The following is an 18941-nucleotide window of genomic DNA, read 5'->3' as shown; positions in this document are numbered from 1 at the left end:
CCAGTTGTGTGTAATGGTTGATTCTTTGTGTCTGAATATGTGTGATACGGATAAGGGAATTATGGCGTTTACCATGTGTTTATGGGGCCCTATAGAGACTTTTTGATAAGATGAGCCATCAGTTGGAATATTTGTAAGCATCCACGTAATACTGAATTATCCATTATATTATCACTGTAGCAATTTTATATATTTTCATATGTGAAACACCATATATTTATTACTGGGAAAAAGCCAAAACGTCCTATACTATTGGTAGGGAAGAAATCCCCTCATCATATGGAGGTGCTGCCTTTTTTATTTTTACACTTTGTTGTCCAGTAGTCAGTGCAACCGGAGGCTTACAAACAAATCTTATCGATTTTGCTTCTTTCTTTCTTTTCGTTTTATTCTCTCTTCTCGTTCTTTCTTCCTTCCTCTCTCTCTTTCTACCCTCCTTCCTTTCTCGCTCTCTTTTCTTTCTTACCTCCATCCTTTCTTTCTTTTTTTTCTTCCTTTCCTTTTTCTTTTCTCTCCCTCTTTCCTTCCTTTCTTTCTCTTTCTTTCCTTACTCTCGCTCTTTTTTCTTTCTTTATTTCTTTCCTCTCTCTTCTCTTTCTTTCTATCCTCCTTCCTTTCTCTCTCTTTTCTTTCTCCCCTCCATCCTTTTGCTTTCTCTTTTCTTTCTTTCTTTCTTCCCTCCCTTCTTCCTTCCTTTCTTTCTTTCCTGTCTTTTCTTTACTTCTTCCTTCCTCTTTTTCTTTCTTCCTTCCTTTTTTCCCCTCTCTCTCTTTTTTTCTTCCCTCCATCCTTTCGCTTACTCTTTTCTTTCTTTCTTTCTTTCTTTCTTTCTTTCTTTCTTTCTTTCTTCCCTCCTTCCTTTCTTTCTTTTCTTTAATTCTTTCTTTCATTCCTTCCTCTTTTTTCTTTCTTTCTTTCTTTCTTCCATCCCTCCTTATTTTCTCCCCCTCTTTTCTTTTTTTCTTCCCTCCTTCCTTTCTTTCACTTTCTTTGCTTACTCTCACTCTCTTTTCTTTCTGTCTTCCTTCCCTCTTTCTTTTCTTTCCCTCTTTTCTTCCCTCCTTCCTTCCTTCTTTTCTTTCTTTATTCTCTCTCTTTTCTTTCTTTCTTTCTTCTCTCCTTTCTTTCTCTCTTTTTTCTTTCTTTCTTCCTGAATTACCCAGTTGCACAATACTGAGTCTTCCTCAAGCCTTCTCTGGTTTATATATCGATCTATCTATTATCTGTCTATTTATCTGTCATCTATTATCTATCTATTATCTATCTATTTATCTATCTATTATCTATCATCTATTATCTATCTATTATCTGTCTATTTATCTGTCATCTATTATCTATCTATTATCTATCTATTTATCTATCTATTATCTATCTATCTATCTATCTATCTATCTATCTATTATAGTAACATAGTTTGTAAAGCCGAATAAAGACTTGCGTCCATCAAGTTCGACCTGTTAGTTCTGTAATTGCTAAAGTTGATCCAGAGGAGGGCAAGAACCCCAAATGATTTGGCCAATCTTCACCTGAGGAAAAATTCCCTCCCGACTCTGAAACCAGCAGTCAGAATAAATCCCTGTATCAACCTACTATTTTATTTTATTTTTAAGTATATGCTGAAATCTGCCTGGTATCTAGAAATGCATCCAGTCCCCGCTTGAACTGGTTTAGTGAATCCGACATTACCGTCTCCTCACTCAGTGAATTCCATATTCTCACTGCTCTTACCGTAAAGAACCCCTTCCTATGCTGGTGCTGAAACCTTTTCTCTTCCAGTCTTAGTGAGTGCCCTCTTGTTACCGTAATATCCCTCCTTTTGAACAATTCCCGGGCAAGGTCTCTATACTGTCCCCTAACATATTTGTACACATTTATTATGTCCCCCCTCAACCTTCTTTTTTCCAGGCTGAATAGTCCTAGTTTTGCCAACCTCTCTGGGTATTGCAGTCCCTCCATTCCCTTTATTAATTTTGTTGCCCTCCTTTGTACCTTTTCAAGCTCATTTATATCCTTTCTATATATTGGGGCCCATAACTGAGCACAGTATTCCAAGTGTGGTCTGACCAGTGCTTTGTACAGTGGAAGAACAATGTTCTCATCCTTTGCAGCTATACCTCTTCTGATACATCCCATTACCCTGTTTGCCCTTACAGCAGCGGCCTGACTTTGGGCACTCCAATTTAGTTTGCTATCAATCAAGATGCCCAAGTCCTTCTCCATCTCTGAATTCCCCAATGATTTCCCATTCAGTGAGTACTGGTGACTTCCATTTTTCCTTCCCATATGTATGACCTTACATTTCTTCTCGTTAAACCTCATTTGCCATTTAATGCTCCATCTACCCAGCTTATCCAAATCCCTCTGTAGGTCTGCACTGTCCTCTTTTGTATTAATTGTTTTACATAACTTTGTGTCATCTGCAAATATTGATATTTTACTATTTATCCCGTTGACTATGTCGTTAATAAAGATATTAAATAACATTGGGCCTAGTACAGACCCCTGTGGTACCCCACTAGTGACGCTTACCCAATCTGAGTATATTCCATTTATAACCACCCTCTGCCTTCTATCCCTTAGCCAGTTAGCTACCCACTTGCAGACATTTTCCCCCAGCCCCATCATTCTCATTTTGTATACCAACCTATTATGTGGCACGCTATCGAACGCTTTTGAGAAGTCGAGATACACGACATCCACTGGTTCCCCCTGATCTACTCGAGAGCTAACCTCCTCGTAGAAGTCAATCAGGTTTGTTTGGCAGGAGCGATTCCTCATGAATCCATGTTGGTTCGGGATTAAAAGATTATTAGCATCAAGATGCTCCGTAATTGCCTCTTTAATGAAGCTTTCAAAAATTTTGCCCACAACGGACGTCAGACTCACCGGCCGATAGTTTCCGGCGTCACTTTTCGCTCCCTTTTTGAATATTGGCACTACATTCGCCTGTCGCCAATCAAGTGGTACAGACCCAGTCTCAACAGAGTCCTTAAATATAAGATATAACGGTCTGTCTATCACATTACTTAGTTCCCTTAGTACCCGTGGGTGTATGCCATCAGGTCCTGGTGATTTGTTTATTTTAATGTTACTGAGGCGTTTCTGTACCCCAGCTTGGGTTAGATTTGTCATACTTAGTGGAGGATTAAGCTTGTCACTTCTCATTTCTCCTGTTAGTTCGATTTCCTTTGTGAAAGTTGTCGAAAAAAATTTATTTAATAGATTAGCTTTATCCTCATCTTTCTCTATGATTTTGCCTTCCTCACTTTTTATCGGTCCAATATTATCCGATTTAATCCTTTTACTATTTATATACGTAAAGAACAGTTTGGGATTTGATCTACTTTCCCTAGCAATACGTCTCTCTGTTTCCTCCTTCGCTATTTTTATTTGTTTTTTGCAGGTTCTCGTTTTTTCCTTGTAACACATTAGTGCCTCCTTACTGTTTTCCTGTTTTAATCTCTTGAATGCCTCTTTTTTGCTATTTAACGCCCCTTTTACGTTCTTGTTCAACCATATTGGTTTCCTCTTGTTTCTGGCCCTTTTATTCCCATACGGTATATACCTCTCGCACTGAGTATTCAGAATTCTTTTGAAGGTTTCCCATTTACTATTCGTATTCCTTTGATTAAGAACTATCTATCTATCTATCATCTATCTATTATCTATCTATTATCTATCTATCATCTATCTATGATCTATCTATTTATCTATCTATCTATTTATCTATCTATTATCTATCATCTATTATCTATCTATCTATCTCTATCATCTATCTATTATCAATCTATTATCTATCTATCTATCTATCTATTATCTATTATCAATCTATTATCTATCTATCTATCTATCTATCTATCTATCTATCTATCTATCTATCTATATTTTATTACAGCTAAAAGACCATAACATTATCTAGATGCACATAAAGCAACAGAGAAACGTTACATGACTGATCATTATATAAACTGTAAGCATTCCATATAAATATGATGACTTTTTAGTTTTTATTTATTTATTTTTGTAATGGCAGCAAATTAATTAAAATAATTATGTAAACACAAAGCTTGGAATTTGCATGCATGATCAGGGCCAGTTTTGGGAAAATGTATGCTCATCACAGTGGAAAATGTGTTGTTTTGAGTCTGGGGTGAACACAAAGCTGAGGATTTTGGAGAGACTGCCTCAGCCAGATGGCCTAATGTATTTTTCAGTCTGGCATCCCAACTGCTCCCTCCTGTATTACATACTGCCATTTGTTCTGGGATATTTACGCTAGAGCTGCTTCAAAAGTGAATGTTTGAACTACCTTAAAAATGAACATATTAGCAGAGATGTATTTTATTAATCCCAAGATGATATTTTGATTTTACACAGCCAATGACTTCCTGACCATGTCGGCAAAGTGCCAGAACCAAATTACATGCGAATTCAGAATATAGATTAGCGGATTTGTAGTCTATTGGTGCAGGTTGCGGCTGGCTTAGAATAGTTAAGCACAGATCGCACTATTCCCTTGGAATATTGAACACGTTTAGATGTGAAGTTTGTAATTGGGCATTTTTCCTTAATTTTTTTTTTTGCTTAAAGTTTTATATTTTTTTATATCAGCGTGCACCTGCAATGTCTATTGTTGTCCTCACTTAAATGATCTTATATATGTATATATGTTTCCCCCATCATGCTTCATGGTTGGGATGGTGCTTATTTATTTATTTATTTTTATTTATTTACTATTATTATTATGTATTTATTCATTTATTTTATTTAATTTTTAAATATATATATATATACCCATATTTTTTATTACAATACAGGATATTCCCATGGTATGTATATACAGGGTGGGCCATTTATATTGATACACCTAAATTAAATGGGAATGGTTGGTGATATCAACTTCCTGTTTATGGCACATTAGTATAATTATCCATTATATTATCACTGTAGCAATTTTATATATTTTCATATGTGAAACACCATATATTTATTACTGGGAAAAAGCCAGTGTGTCAAGAGTGGGAGAAGAGGGTTGCATTGAAAATCCAACACAATGGGCAGCACTTTGAACACATTTTATAGGAGGTCATAAACTTGTAAAAAACTCATGAAAGAATAAAGTTACGTTAAAACCAAGCACAACGTTGTTTTTCTTATGAAATTCTCAATAAGTTTGATGTGTCACATGACCCTATTCCCATTGAAAAAAATAAAGTTGGATCCAAAATGGCCAACTTCAAAATGGCCGCCATGGTCACCACCCATCTGGAAAAGTTTTCCCCCTCCCATATACTAATGTGCAGACCAACAGGAAGTTGATATCACCAACCATTCCCATTTAATTTAGGTGTATCCATATAAATGATCCACCCTGTATACAGACCAAAAGTTTGGACACGCCTTCTCATTTAAAAATTTTTCTGAATTTTCATGACTATGAAAATTGTACATTCACACTGAAGGCATCAAAACTATGTGTTATTGGAGTGTTCCCTTTATTTTTTTGAGCAGTGTATAAAAGTGCTAAGGTCCACATTTTACTTTTAAATTTTTTCTTATGTAATCAAATATTTAACTTAAACTGGGAAATGTTTTCTAATACAGTTCCAATTTATTGTGTAAAAAATAATAATAATAATAATAAAAAAATATATATCTAAAAAAACAAAAATTAAAAAGAAAGAAATATATATATATATATATATATATATATATAAAATCTTTATTTTAATATAGCGCCAACATATTCCGCAGCGCTTTACATACATTATCATGGCTGTCCCCATTGGGGCTCACAATCTAGATTCCCTATCAGTATGTCATTGGAGTGTGGGAGGAAACCCATACAAACACGGGGAGAACATACAAACTCCTTGCAGATGTTGTACTCGGTGGGATTTGAACTCAGGACCCCAGCGCTATATTGATATACTGACAATTTTGCAAGTTTTCGAACCTACAAAGAATGGAGAGATCTGTAATTTTTATCGTAGGTACACTTCACCTGTGAGAGACAGACTCTAAAGATAAAAAAACAGAAAATCACATTGTATGATTTTTACATAGTTAAATTACATTTCATTGCATGAAATAAGTATTTTATCACCTACCAACCAGCAAGAATTCTGGCTCTCACAGACCTGTTAGTTTTTCTTGAAGAAGCCCTCCTACTCTGCACTCATTACCTGTATTAATTGCACCTGTTTGAACTCGTTATCTATATAAAAGACACCTGTTCACGCACTCAATCACACTCCAACCTCTCCACCATGGCCAAGACCAAAGAGCTGTCTAAGGACACCAGGGACAAAATTGTAGGCCTGCAGAAGTCTGGGATGGGCTACAGGACAATAGGCAAGCAGCTTGGTGAGAAGGCAACAAATGTTGGTGCAATTATTAGAAAATGGAAGAAACACAAGATGACTGTCAATCTTCCTCGGTCTAAGGCTCCATGCTAGATCTCGCCTCGTGGGGTAAGGATGATTCTGAGAAAGGTCAGGAATCAGTCTAGAACTTCACGGGAGGACCTGGTCAATGACCTGAAGAGAGCTGGGACCACAGTCTCAAAAATTACTGTTAGTAAAACACTACACCGTCATGGATTAAAATCCTGCAGGGCACACAAGGTCCCCCTGCTCACACCAGCACATGTTCAGACCTGTTTGAAGCTCACCAGTGACCATCTGGATGATTCAGAGGAGGCATGGGAGAAGGTCATGTGGTTAGATGAGACCACAATAGAACTTTTTGGTATCAACTCCCCTCGCCGTGTTTGGAGAAAGCAGAAGAATGAGTATAACCCCAAGAACACCGTCCCAACCATAAAGCATGATGGGGGAAACATCCTACTTTGGGGGTGCTTTTCTGCAAAGTGGACAGGATGACTGCACTGTATTGAAGGGAGGATGGATGGGGTCATGTATTGTGAGATTTTGGCCAACAACCTTCTTCCCTCAGTAAGAGCATTGAAGATGGGTCATGGCTGGGTCTTCCAGCATGACAATGACCCAAAACACACAACCAGGGCAACTAAGGAGTGTCTCCATAAGAAGCATTTCAAGGTCCGGGAGTGGCCTAGCCAGTCTCCAGAACTGAACCCAATAGAAAATCTTTGGATGGAGCAGAAGCTCTATGTTTCCCAGCGACAGCCCTGAAACCTGAAAGATCTGGAAAAGATCTGTATGGAGGAGTGGGCCAAAATCCCTGCTGCGGTGTGTGCAAACTAGGTCAAGAACTACAGGAAACGTCTGACCTCTGTAATTGCAAACAAAGGTTTCTGTGCCAAATATTAAGTTCTGTTTTTCTATAGTATCAAATACTTATTTCATGCGCAATAAAATTAATTATGTAAAAATCATACAATGTGATTTCCTATGGGGCAGGGGGCCAAAAGTAGTCATGAAGTCTTACATTAAAAAAAAAACAACCTACGTTGCATTGTGTCTTAGAAATGAACGTCGGTAAATAATATAAAACCTCGATACAATATACACACACAGCAAAACTCGTCTAACCAGGCAAAATTTTATAAAAACACATAAGTTTCCTCCATAAAGGAGCTTAGAGTGTGATAAAGGTGCTAAGGGCCACATTTTTCTTTTAAATTCACTTTTATATAATCAAATATTTAATTTAAATTGGGAAAAGTGTTCTAATACAGTTCCAATATATTGTGGAAAAAATAAATGATAAAAAATTATAAATACATATATATATATTTATTTGTAATTATTTTCTATATTTTATATATACCAGTATATATATATACTGGTATATATAAAATATAGAAAATAATTACAAATAAATATATATATATATGTATTTATAATTTTTTATCATTTATTTATTTTTTCCACAATATATTGGAACTGTTTTAGAACACTTTTCCCAATTTAAATTAAATATTTGATTATATAAAAGTGAATTTAAAAGAAAAATGTGGCCCTTAGCACCTTTATCACACTCTAAGCTCCTTTATGGAGGAAACTGATGTGTTTTTATAAAATTTTGCCTGGTTAGACGAGTTTTGCTGTGTGTGTATATTGTATCGAGGTTTTATATTATTTACCGACGTTCATTTCTAAGACACAATGCAACGTAGGTTGTTTTTTTTTTAATGTAAGACTTCATGACTACTTTTGGCCCCCTGCCCCATAGCGAGCACTGCTATAAACATCAGCGAGGTTTCCACACATAATATACTGGATGGCATGTGAGAGTAGCACTAAGAGCTGTGCTGATTCACATGTATTTTAATCTGCTCCTAATTTTCAATCTCTTGGGTCCTGTTTTCCACACTGGCTGCAATTCTGTTTTCCAGCTGGTAATCTGATCCCTTGTATTTTCTAGCGGAGGGATGATGTCTGATAATGCGGAGTGCGGTGTGTTTCTCTTTACAATGGATGATGTCATTCCATTCTGCACCAGCTCCAGTATGACATCATCTTCCCAGGGTATTGCAGAATTGTCCTCAGGGGAGACTAGGCTGCAAAAACTGTGAGCTGCGCGCTTTCAAGATAATCATTGCTATTTAATGTGACTGTAATGAAAACCATTGCAGTTTAGGATTAAAGGTCCACCGGGTTTGCACGGCCTTCCCATTTACACAAAGCCACAGTTTTTAATTTAACATGTGCTAGCAGTTATACATTCCCAACACTTTGCTATGTTTGCAAATACTTTTTCTTTTTTTTTAAAAACTTTTATATATCCTTTACAAATAAAACTTAGATCCTCTATAATTAAATGCCCGGCTGGCTGTTGTTTTTTTTTTCTTTTTCATTTATTCAATGTAATTTTTTTTTTTTTTTTTACAATTGCTGTACAGATTCATAACATTAACAGTTAGGTTTCATTTTATATTATCATACACTTTGATAAATATTTTTTTTTCCAAAAAGTAAACTAAAAAAAAGTCATAAGACTCAATGACAACAATAAGGCTGTGTGCACACGTCGCATTTTTGTTGTGCTTTTTTTTTTTTCAGTGCAGATTTGTCACAAAACCTGAAAGGTTTCCTGATTACAGCAAAGTGAATGAGAATCCTGACTTGCATATTTGGTGAAGATTTCACCCATACTAATGAGTGGGGAAAAATCTGCCCCAAAAAACACAACTAAAAAAAGCAGCAAAAATGAATAAAAAATGCACGTTTTTGCTGCTCCATGTTTCCTGCCAAGAGATACAGAAATGGTGGATAAATTCTGCACCAAATAGTTAACGTGTGCCAGGGCCAGGATTGGGGATAGGCAGGGTAAGAACCAACCTATGGCTCTACTTCCTGCCTCTTCGAGGAGAGAACACTCGAGGAAAAAAAGTCACATTGCTGAATGCCTGCGGCTGCCCAGTAGCTTCCTCCGGCCGCAGGCATTCAGCATAGTGACGGCACACAGGGGCGCATTTTTACCGCTGCGTTTTTCCTACCAAGGGATACAGAAACGTGTGCACATATCCTAGAGCTCCTTTGGCTTTGGCTTTCCAAGGCATCAGATCCTCCTTAAATGTTACCTTCTTTGATACAAAATGACACAGAAAGCAAACATGGCAACATTTCAGCCGCACATGGCCGTTTTCAATAGGAATAAGGTAGGGATATCCAGCTGTTTTACGTATAGAAATTAGCAAAAAATTTTATTTGTAATATTAAGTAAAACAGAAATAGAAATAAATGTGAGAGATTTTCCTGCACGTTTTGAACTGAATCTCAGTCCTTAGGCTCCTTTCGCACAGTGTTTTGTTTTTTTTCCCCTGATTTGGGCTTATGCGCCGACAGGGCCATAGACTATAACGGTGCCGACAGAGTCAACGTGTGTTCTGAAGTGCATAATTTTTGGGCATATACACCTACTGGAGATGAACACCCGGACGCAGCCTGCTACATCCGAGTGTCCGTCTCCAGTAGGTGTATATGCTCAAAAATTATGCACGTGAGGTGGTGAGTTCTCCTTCAATGGAAGTCTTCAAACAGAAGCTGGACAGACATCTGTCTGAGATGGTTTAGTGACTCCTGCATTGAGCAGGGGGTTGGACACGATGACCCTGGAGGTCCCTCCAACTGTAATATTCTATGATTCTACGTCAGATCACGCATTGACTCTGTTGGCACCACTGTAATCTATGGCCACTTCGGCCCTGAAGGGACCACTAACGTGGGCAAAAACGCTGTTTGAAAGGAGCCTTACTCATGGATCACTCCAACAGTTATGATCCTCCTGCTATAAGACATATTATAAAAGGAGGATTATAACTGTTGATCCTTGAGTAAGAACTGAGATTCAGTTCGAAACGCGTCGTAAAAGCTCTGACATCTATATTTTTCTATAGTACTGGGTATGTTCTGTTTTACTTAATTCTACAAATAAAAATTTTTCAATTATTTATCCCAAAAAAAAGTCCGGCTATCCCTTACCTTATTCCTTTTGCTACCACCGATCTAGGAGTGATTCTTCATGTGAGCCGATGATTTGCTCGCTCCTTCAACATAGGTGAGCTGGATCACACTTTTTCATTTATGGCCTTTTTCAAGCCAAAATGAATAAAAGGAAAAACACCAACAGAATTTCCTTAGGGGTATTCACCCAAATATTCACATTCTTAGGAATGGGGAGGGTCATACGATTTACTTAGATACTATATCCCCCCCAGCACGCAAGAGCGACTCTCAACTCCAGATTTTAGATTGGGCGTAAGGGTTTGTAAATTGTAACGAAAACTGTTTTATTCCTTTTTTTTTGGAGGATTTTAGGTCTTAGTGTATGTTTGGTAATTACTGTCCTTTTCTTTTCCACTGTGTCTCAGTAATAGGATGCTATGTATCCACTAATTAGCTGAAAGACGTGTCCATAGGTTACAAAGCCTGAATCATGCTAATTGAGAAGCTTGAGCTAAACAACAGACGTGTCTCGCAATTAAACTCACACGTGATAAATCTAATAGGAGTATATCTGTATCTTATTATGTTCCTCCATTTTTCTATACCAACTGGTTACTTTGTTCCAAGAGATCTCTATGAACTAAAAGAATAAAGACTGTATAAAGAGAAACATTTGGTTACATGAGAGCTGTAGGATGATTATGGCACTGTAGTAATACATCCCATAAAACCCAACCATAAAATGCACATTAAGCTTTATTAAGATAGTGGTGAGTGGCTAATTCACTTCTTCTCCACCATTTTTTTCTCATAGGAGGTTACAATAGAAACATGACTTCTCCAAATATGACATTGGTGAATTGCAGGAATCTGGCATGTGTAGGGTCTTATCTGTTTCCCATTGACGTGCCAGTAAACGTTCCTGAAACAGTCAAGAGTTGCTTTCCAAATTAAGGCAATGTGCCACGTGGTGGGTGTCTCTACTGCCTGGTAGGAACATAAGATGTCCTCCTTGATGGTGACACTTTGACTCCACATTTAAAGGGAATCTGTCACCAGGTTTTTGCTACCCTATCTGAGAACAGCATGATGAAGGGAAAGATACCCAAATTCCAGATATGTATCACTTACTGGACTGATTACAGGTCTACCAGTTCTATGAATGCTGAGCTCTGTATAACCCAAACCACACCACTGATTGGCAGCTTTCTGTGCACACTGTGCATAGGCAGAAAGCTGCCAATCAGTGGTGGGGGTGGGATTATACTGAGCTTATGAATATAGAGGACTATATGGCAGGTTTACTAGTCCTCAAGTAATAATCTCCAATTATTTTATCAAAACTACAGCAATTAGCCCAGTAAGTGACACATTGCAGGAATCGGGATCTCTGTCTGTACATCATGCTGCTCTAAGATTAGGTGGCAAACCTAGTGACAGATTCACTTTATCTATACTGCATATATTGATATCTCTATCGTTCTATTAGGAGTACTGAAAATAAATATTTGGAGTCCCCTTTAAGAGACAGAATATATTTCACCCATACAAAAAAAAATGTCTGTATGGAAGCTGAGATATAGGGAGTTGTTTCATGGTCCTCATACTTCAGAGCTAACCCTGGTGGAAATATGAAGAAAACACTGGGAGGATTTTCTTTCAGTTAAATTCAGCTCCGTGGGGTCAAGTGAATTATGGGGTCTTGCAGTGTCAGACTGGGAGTTTTAAAGGCCCACCGGTGGCATTGATTCTTGGCGGCCCACTGTTCAGCTACATGCAATATCAACTGACCCTTGTTCCCAAATTTGCCTATGCTCCTATATAATCATAAATTGAATAGTTTGTTAAATGAATGATTAGATGCTAGCCTTGTTTGTGCAAGTTGCATTAAGTGAAATATGCCAAGCACTACTTATGTAGATGTTGGTGGGGCCCATCCGGTAATTCTCCTATTGCCCAGTCGGCCAGTCCGAGCTTGGGGTCTTGTCTTTTGTTATTTGTTAAGTGAATGAATAGATGCTTGTCTTGTATGTACAAGTTGCATTAAGTGAACTATGCCAAGCACTTCTTATGTAGAGGTTGATGGGGCCCACCCGGTGATTCTCCTATTGCCAGTCGGCCAGTCTGAACTTGGGGTCTTGTCTTTTATTTGTTAAATGAATGATTAGATGCTAGCCTTATTTGTGCAAGTTGCATTAAGTGAACTATGCCAAGCACTACTTATGTAGAGGTTGGTGGGACCCATCCGGTGATTCTCCTATTGCCCAGTCGGCCAGTCCAAACTTGGGGTCTTGTCTTTTGTTATTGGTTAAATGAATAATTAGATGCTTGCCTTCTATGTACAAGTTGCATTAAGTGAACTATGACAAGCACTATTTATGTAGAGGTTGGTGGGGCCCACCCCGTAATTTTCCTATTGCCCACTTGGCCAGTCCGAGCTTGGCGTCTTGCCTTTTGTTATTTGGGATAATAAAATATTTCTTTTTTCTCTATATCATGGACAAAGGTAGAATAAGAACATCATAAAGTATGAGGCAACCACGAAACAGCTCCTTATATATCAGCTTCCTGGATCCATTGTGAGTGTGAATAGGGGGTTAATGGAATTTTGGGGTTAACTGCAGGTAAACATGAATTTTTTAATTACTTGGGGGAAATAGAACCCCCATTTATTCCAATATACCCTCCAAAGGACTGGAACAATTAGAACAGTTATAAAGTATGGCACCACCACAAAACTACTCCTAATATCTCAGCTTCCTGTTGGGGGTGAAAGGATATCACAATTGCATCTTAGAGAGGGGTAACATTTTAACTCCTTTAATGCTGGTGTGATGCTCGGAGTGTAAATTCAAAAAGGGAGTAGTAGTGCAATGTACGGGGAGGGGGTCTCCCTGGGGAGAGCTAAGCGCAGCAGAGGGGTTACAGTTCTCTGCGGTAGAGAAGTATCATTTGGAGCTTTGAAGATCAGAGATATGTGAAGTTTATTCTGGCAGATACGACCATAATGCTTTTCAAAATGTCTTTCTAGAGATTTCAGTATCTATTGGCTAGAAATGTAGAGATGGAGTTATCACAGAATAATACACTGTGAGACCGATCAGATGCAGATAGTATCATGGGCACAAAATGCAGCCTGATGGAAGAAGAAGCAGATTAACAAGCAAAGAGCCCCCTATTAGTCCTAGCAGGGTTGATGTCATATCTACGGTGGGCTGCAGTGTTCAGGCCTGGATCGCGCTAACTGACCTACAATTACATTTGTACAATGCTGTCAGCAGCTGCAGCCCGGACCGGTACAGCAGAGCCGCTATATAATGTATATACAGTGATGGTACCCCATCATAGATTATAGCAAGAAGAGAGGAAGAGTGGTAGAACAGGATACAACAAGTATCTGTAGATTTGCATGTACCGAAAGGAATGATCCATTTCTGTAAAGCACATAGCACTGGTGGGTCAGTACTGGCCCAGTGGCCTAACTATACACCCTGTGGATCGCCGATTCTTTCTCTGGGCAGGTTTTTATACAAGAGGCCTAGTACATAGTAAGCGGCAATCCATCTATATATCTAAGGTATGTCAAAAGAAGTGTGGTTTATTAGCAAATAGTGGCGGGCAATGTTTCGGTTCTAAAGTGTGAACCTTCCTCAATCTATATAATATCTATCTATTATCTATCTATATATCCATATATCTTTCTATCTATTATCTATCTCTGTATCTATCTATATATTATCTATCTATTATCTATCTATCTGTCTGTCTATTATCTATCTATTATCTATCTATCTGTCTATTATCTATCTATTATCTATCTATCAATGTATCTATCTGTTTATTATCTTTCATTCTATCTATCTATCTATCGATCTATTACCTATCTATTTATCTGTCTGTCTATTATCTACCTATCTATTGATCTATTACCTATCTATCTATTATCTATCTATCTATCTATCTATCTGTCTGTCTATCTATCTATCTATCTACCTGTTTATCTGTATCTGACTATCTAGAATGTATTGTTTTATCTAGTTTCTTTCTTTTTTTCTTTCTTTGGAAGTGTCTGTTTCTGCTTTTTGAATATATCTGTATCTATTTATCTAGCATCTATAGTATTAAAGTTTCTTCCCTCTTTTCTCCTTCTTTATTCCTTTCTTCTTTCTATCTTTCCTTCTTTCTCTCTCTCTCTTTCTTCTTTTTTTCTTTCTTTCTTCCTTTCTCCCTCCCTTCCTTTTTTCTTTCATACTTTCTCTTTCATCTATCTTTCTTTCTTTTTTCCTCCATTCATTCCTTTCTTTCTTCCTTCCTTTCTCTTTCTGTCTTCCTTTCTTTCTTCGGTATTTCTTCCCTCTATATATCTATCATCTATCACTTTTAATTTCCAAAAAAATTATCTTTGAACATGATTAAACACTCCAATAACAGCAGACTGTCTGTATCATTAACTTTTGCCATCACCCCCTGACTTGATGTCTCTTTGTGAGACTGTCTGACACTGTAATTCCATGATTTGCCGTCATATAGCAAACATCAGAATAAAAAGACACATGTGCCAGTCTAAAGTGGATTGGGTCTCCAGACGTGTTGCAGGTTCATGTTTTTACCATGCTCTGATGTCTGAATTGAAAGGAAAATTGCACATGTCTTGTCGGTAGTCTGACTTGGCTCTGGGATCAGGAGGTGCGAGCGACGACGAGAAGCCATGACAGGAATGTCAGCGCGTTCACTCTCTGTCTGCTGCAGGTGCATTGTTCTCTCATAACAAATGTTTAATAAGATGCTTGCTGGGAATGTACGCTTAACATAGCGATCAAATGCCACTCGCTTGGAAGAGATATACCAATTATTACCACTATCCTCTTGTAAAACGTTCAGATCTTCCCGGATGGTTGAGGATGTTTCACTGTCATCCAATCTAAGAGGATGATTCGGCTGACAATATCTCTTTAGGTAGTAAACCTTTATATGCCTTGTATGCTTACTGAAACAGCATGGGGCAAGCAACCGAGTGCACTGCCACTCCACAAAGAAAGACATACAAAAAAGTGAGGAACTGTAAGCCACACGTGTTCTACATGAAGATACAACCACCTATATGAAAAACCTGTGACTCTCCTATGAAATTAACCAGGTAGTTCCTCACAACAACATTTGAACTAGTGTCCAACAAGAAGACAATTCCTATTAGGTGGTCCTAGCACTTCAGTCTTGAATTATAAGGAACTAGTGTATGTAATTCTGGATTGTTGATCATCATTAAAAATATCTTCTTTTCATCATTCTGAGAGCCAAGTTCCTTATAATTCAAGTTACGGGACAGGATCCTACTTGAGAAGTACCGTGGCTGGTTACTTCTTTCATTCTGACACTTCAGTCTTGTCATAGGAACATTGTGTGGATCGAGATAATCATCACTGTCCACGTACCTAACAGTATTTACAGAGGTAGTCAGGATGTGGGCAGTGATGTGGGATGGGGACTGGAGGTTTTGTTATAAGGGCGATGTGACAATCGGCTGCAGGCTGTGGCCTGCAATTTCAGGAACTGATATCTCTACATAGTGGACATATGTAGTGTGCAGTAGAAAGTGTTGAACATGATGTTTTTGGCATGCCCCCATATTAGTCAGAGCGGTAATACATGAAGGGCCACTCATGTGAATGGCTGGTATGTAATAATAACACTACAGTTTTACATGCCCACTACAGGGGAAATGTATGGCGGCCTTGGGTTTACTTAACTCAGGAATTCTCATGTTAAACTACTTTCTTTCTTTGTTTCTTTTTCTCTCTCTCTTTCTCTTCCTTCTTTCTTTTGCCTTTTCTTCCTTCCTCTTTCTTTCTATTTTTTTCTTTTTCTTTCTCTTCCTTCTTTCTTCCTCCCTCCCTGTTTCTTTTTTCTTTCTTTCTAACATTCTTTCTCTCTTCCTTTCTTTTTCTTTCTCTCTCTGTTTCTCTTTTTTTTATGCTCTCTCTTTCTTTCCTTCTGTCTTTCTTAATTTAATGGGGAATCAGTGTAACAACCTCTTTCTTTCTTTCCTTCTTCTTTCTTTCTCTTTCTTGCTTTCCCTCTTCTTTCTTTCCTTCTTCCTTCTGTCTATCTAAATTTTCTTTTTCTCTTTCTTTCTTTGTTTCTTTCTCTTCCTTCCTTTCTTTCTCTCTCTTTCTTGCTTTCCCTCTTCTTTCTTTCCTTCTTCCTTCTGTCTATCTAAATTTAATGACAAATAAGTGTAACAACCACTTTTCTTCTTTTGCTTTCTTTTTCTCTCTTTATTTCTCTTCATACCCCCTTTCTCCCTCTTTCTTTTTCTCTCTTTCTCTTCATCTTTTCCTCCCCTTCCTTCCTCCCTTTCCTTCCTCCCTCTTTCTTTCTCTTTCTCTCTCTTTCTCTCTCTCTTTCTTTCTTCCTCTTATTCCCCTCCTTCTCTCCTCTCCTCCTAAAGTATTTCTTAAGAACAACAGGATCTGCTGCCATATTAGTGACTTTTAAAATAGTTAGTCTAAAATAGACTAATCACAAATGGCTGCTGTAACCAAATGCCAAAATGCCAATTTCTCTGGAAATAAAAAAAATACCCATCATCACCAAACTTAGCCTAGTGCGGTACATTCTGCTATTAATCCATTTATATTTTTTTGGTGGAAATTCCCTTTCATTCTAGGTTCAAATCAAATGAAAACATCAAGGTCGCTTTGAACGTCCCTATGTGATGCCATATAGTGCCGTGTATGGCCAGTTTGGGGTCTCCCATCTACCATATATTTATTTTGCAGTTTTAGTCATAAAATTTATGAGAACTTCAGAATTTATAATTGGCTTTTTGATTTACATCGGTGGACAGCTGACCCAGTTAATAATTGGCAATACACTTATATTCGCCCACTTCAAAGACACAATCCATCGCCCGCCCCGGGTTCAGCGCCGTCCCTATCCAGTCTATTTTCTTTTGACTTTACTGTGTTTGTTATACGCTTTGATATATAACCACAATTGTTCATTTTTTTTTTCCTACCAGTCACTGATAACAATGCGAGAGGTTAAACTTCAGGCATTTCTATTTCTGGATCCCGCCATTAAACCCGTTTTTTTTATTATTTTTTTTTTATTGTAACAATAACTGTTTCTTTTGAAAACCCCAACAAAGTTACAAAAATATATTTTTTATTGTGCGGCGTGTATATTAGACGGCTTGTTATTGCATTGTGGTGAAAAAAAAAAAAGGCCGAGGAGGAATTTGTATTGTAACGCACAAGTGTTTCCTGTAACTGCTCACAATTTCACTTCACAGACTGGTTTTTATAACAATAAGAAAGTTATTAAGGCATCGACTTGTACAAGGGAACCATTTTTTATAGAGGAAAAAATGGAGCCAAAGCTCTTTGATGGAGTTGCCCATAGCAACCAATCATAGTCTTGCTTTCATTTTATAGCCTGCCTCAGAGAAATGAGAGGTGTATTCTGATTGGACATTGTTTTTGTTTTTTTTAAAAACTTTATTAAAATGTGTACAATAAAGAGTTTACAAAGATCATTTATCACTGTCTTTGTTGCCCATAGCAACCAATTACAGATTTTATTATTTTTTAATGGGCGCTATAAGAAATGCAAGGCGCGCACAATGTGGGCAACAATGATGGTTTCATTTATTGTGTTGGTGACCCTAAATATGAGATGTCACTCAAGTCAATTCTTGCATTCTCCATAAAATAATAATTACAGCTCCTCTTTGTGCCAGTCCTCTGTTATTCCTCCTGGAAATGTTTTCAGAAATTGAGTGTATATTATTATTATTATTATTATACTTTTGCATTTCTATGGGTAAATCTAAAGTGCAAAAATATATCCTATCCCTTGAATTTCACCTATTTTCCTACATTATCTCTCCGTGCAGGCTATCATCTATGAAGGACAAGATAAAAACCCTGAAATGTGCCGCGTTCTGCTCACACATGAGATCATGTGCAGGTAACAACAACATCAACCTGTGCAAGCTGCCCCAGACTGACAGCTGTTGTAACATGATGCCCATACTCATGTAAATGTATTTAGGAATATGTATATATATATATATATATATACACACAGGTGCCGACACAGACAGAAGAGGGCCTCTGTGCAAAAACAATATATGGGCCCTTCACAGTTCAAAAGCTCTTCATAATGCCAATCCCACCTATATATATATATGTAGATATACTGTATACAGAAAGAGAGGGAAAAAGAGCATTAGTTTTTATTTTTTAAAAATGTACATATTTTTAAATTACATTGTAATACAATTTTTAACAACGTAATTTTATTTTTTACTTTGTTTGGATCTGTTGACACTTGGCCTTTACGTCATATTGAGCCTGCTTTCACAATTAGTTTCAAAAATACTTTCCAATTTTTTTTCTGTGAATGTAAATTGGTGCTAATTATGCATTTATACAGAAAAATACCATCATTACTCAGTCTACATCAAATCAGAGTTTTAGATAGTGTTTTTTTTAATTATCTATGTATGGAACAATCTATCTATTATCTATCTATCTATCATCTATTATCTATCTATTATCTATC

General features: G+C 37.4%; 1 protein-coding gene across 4 annotated transcripts in view; it reads left to right on the top strand.

Annotated features, from left to right (window-relative positions):
• Positions 1-18941, top strand: part of EBF1 (EBF transcription factor 1) — a 490083-nt gene that overhangs the window by 13967 nt on the left and 457175 nt on the right. For all 4 annotated transcript variants that reach the window (XM_073649881.1, XM_073649880.1, XM_073649877.1 and 1 more), the window contains exon 5: positions 18271-18344. In XM_073649881.1, the coding sequence (XP_073505982.1) occupies positions 18271-18344 (74 nt within the window). The remainder of the gene's footprint in view (positions 1-18270; positions 18345-18941) is intronic.

This window comes from Phyllobates terribilis, unplaced genomic scaffold (genome assembly GCF_046119375.1).
Source record: "Phyllobates terribilis strain yellow unplaced genomic scaffold, ASM4611937v1 Scaffold_10__3_contigs__length_209671492, whole genome shotgun sequence".
Classification (NCBI taxonomy): Eukaryota; Metazoa; Chordata; class Amphibia; order Anura; family Dendrobatidae; genus Phyllobates; species Phyllobates terribilis.
The sequence above is the reverse complement of the archived record's forward strand: the minus strand, read 5'-3'. Positions and strand labels throughout refer to the sequence as shown.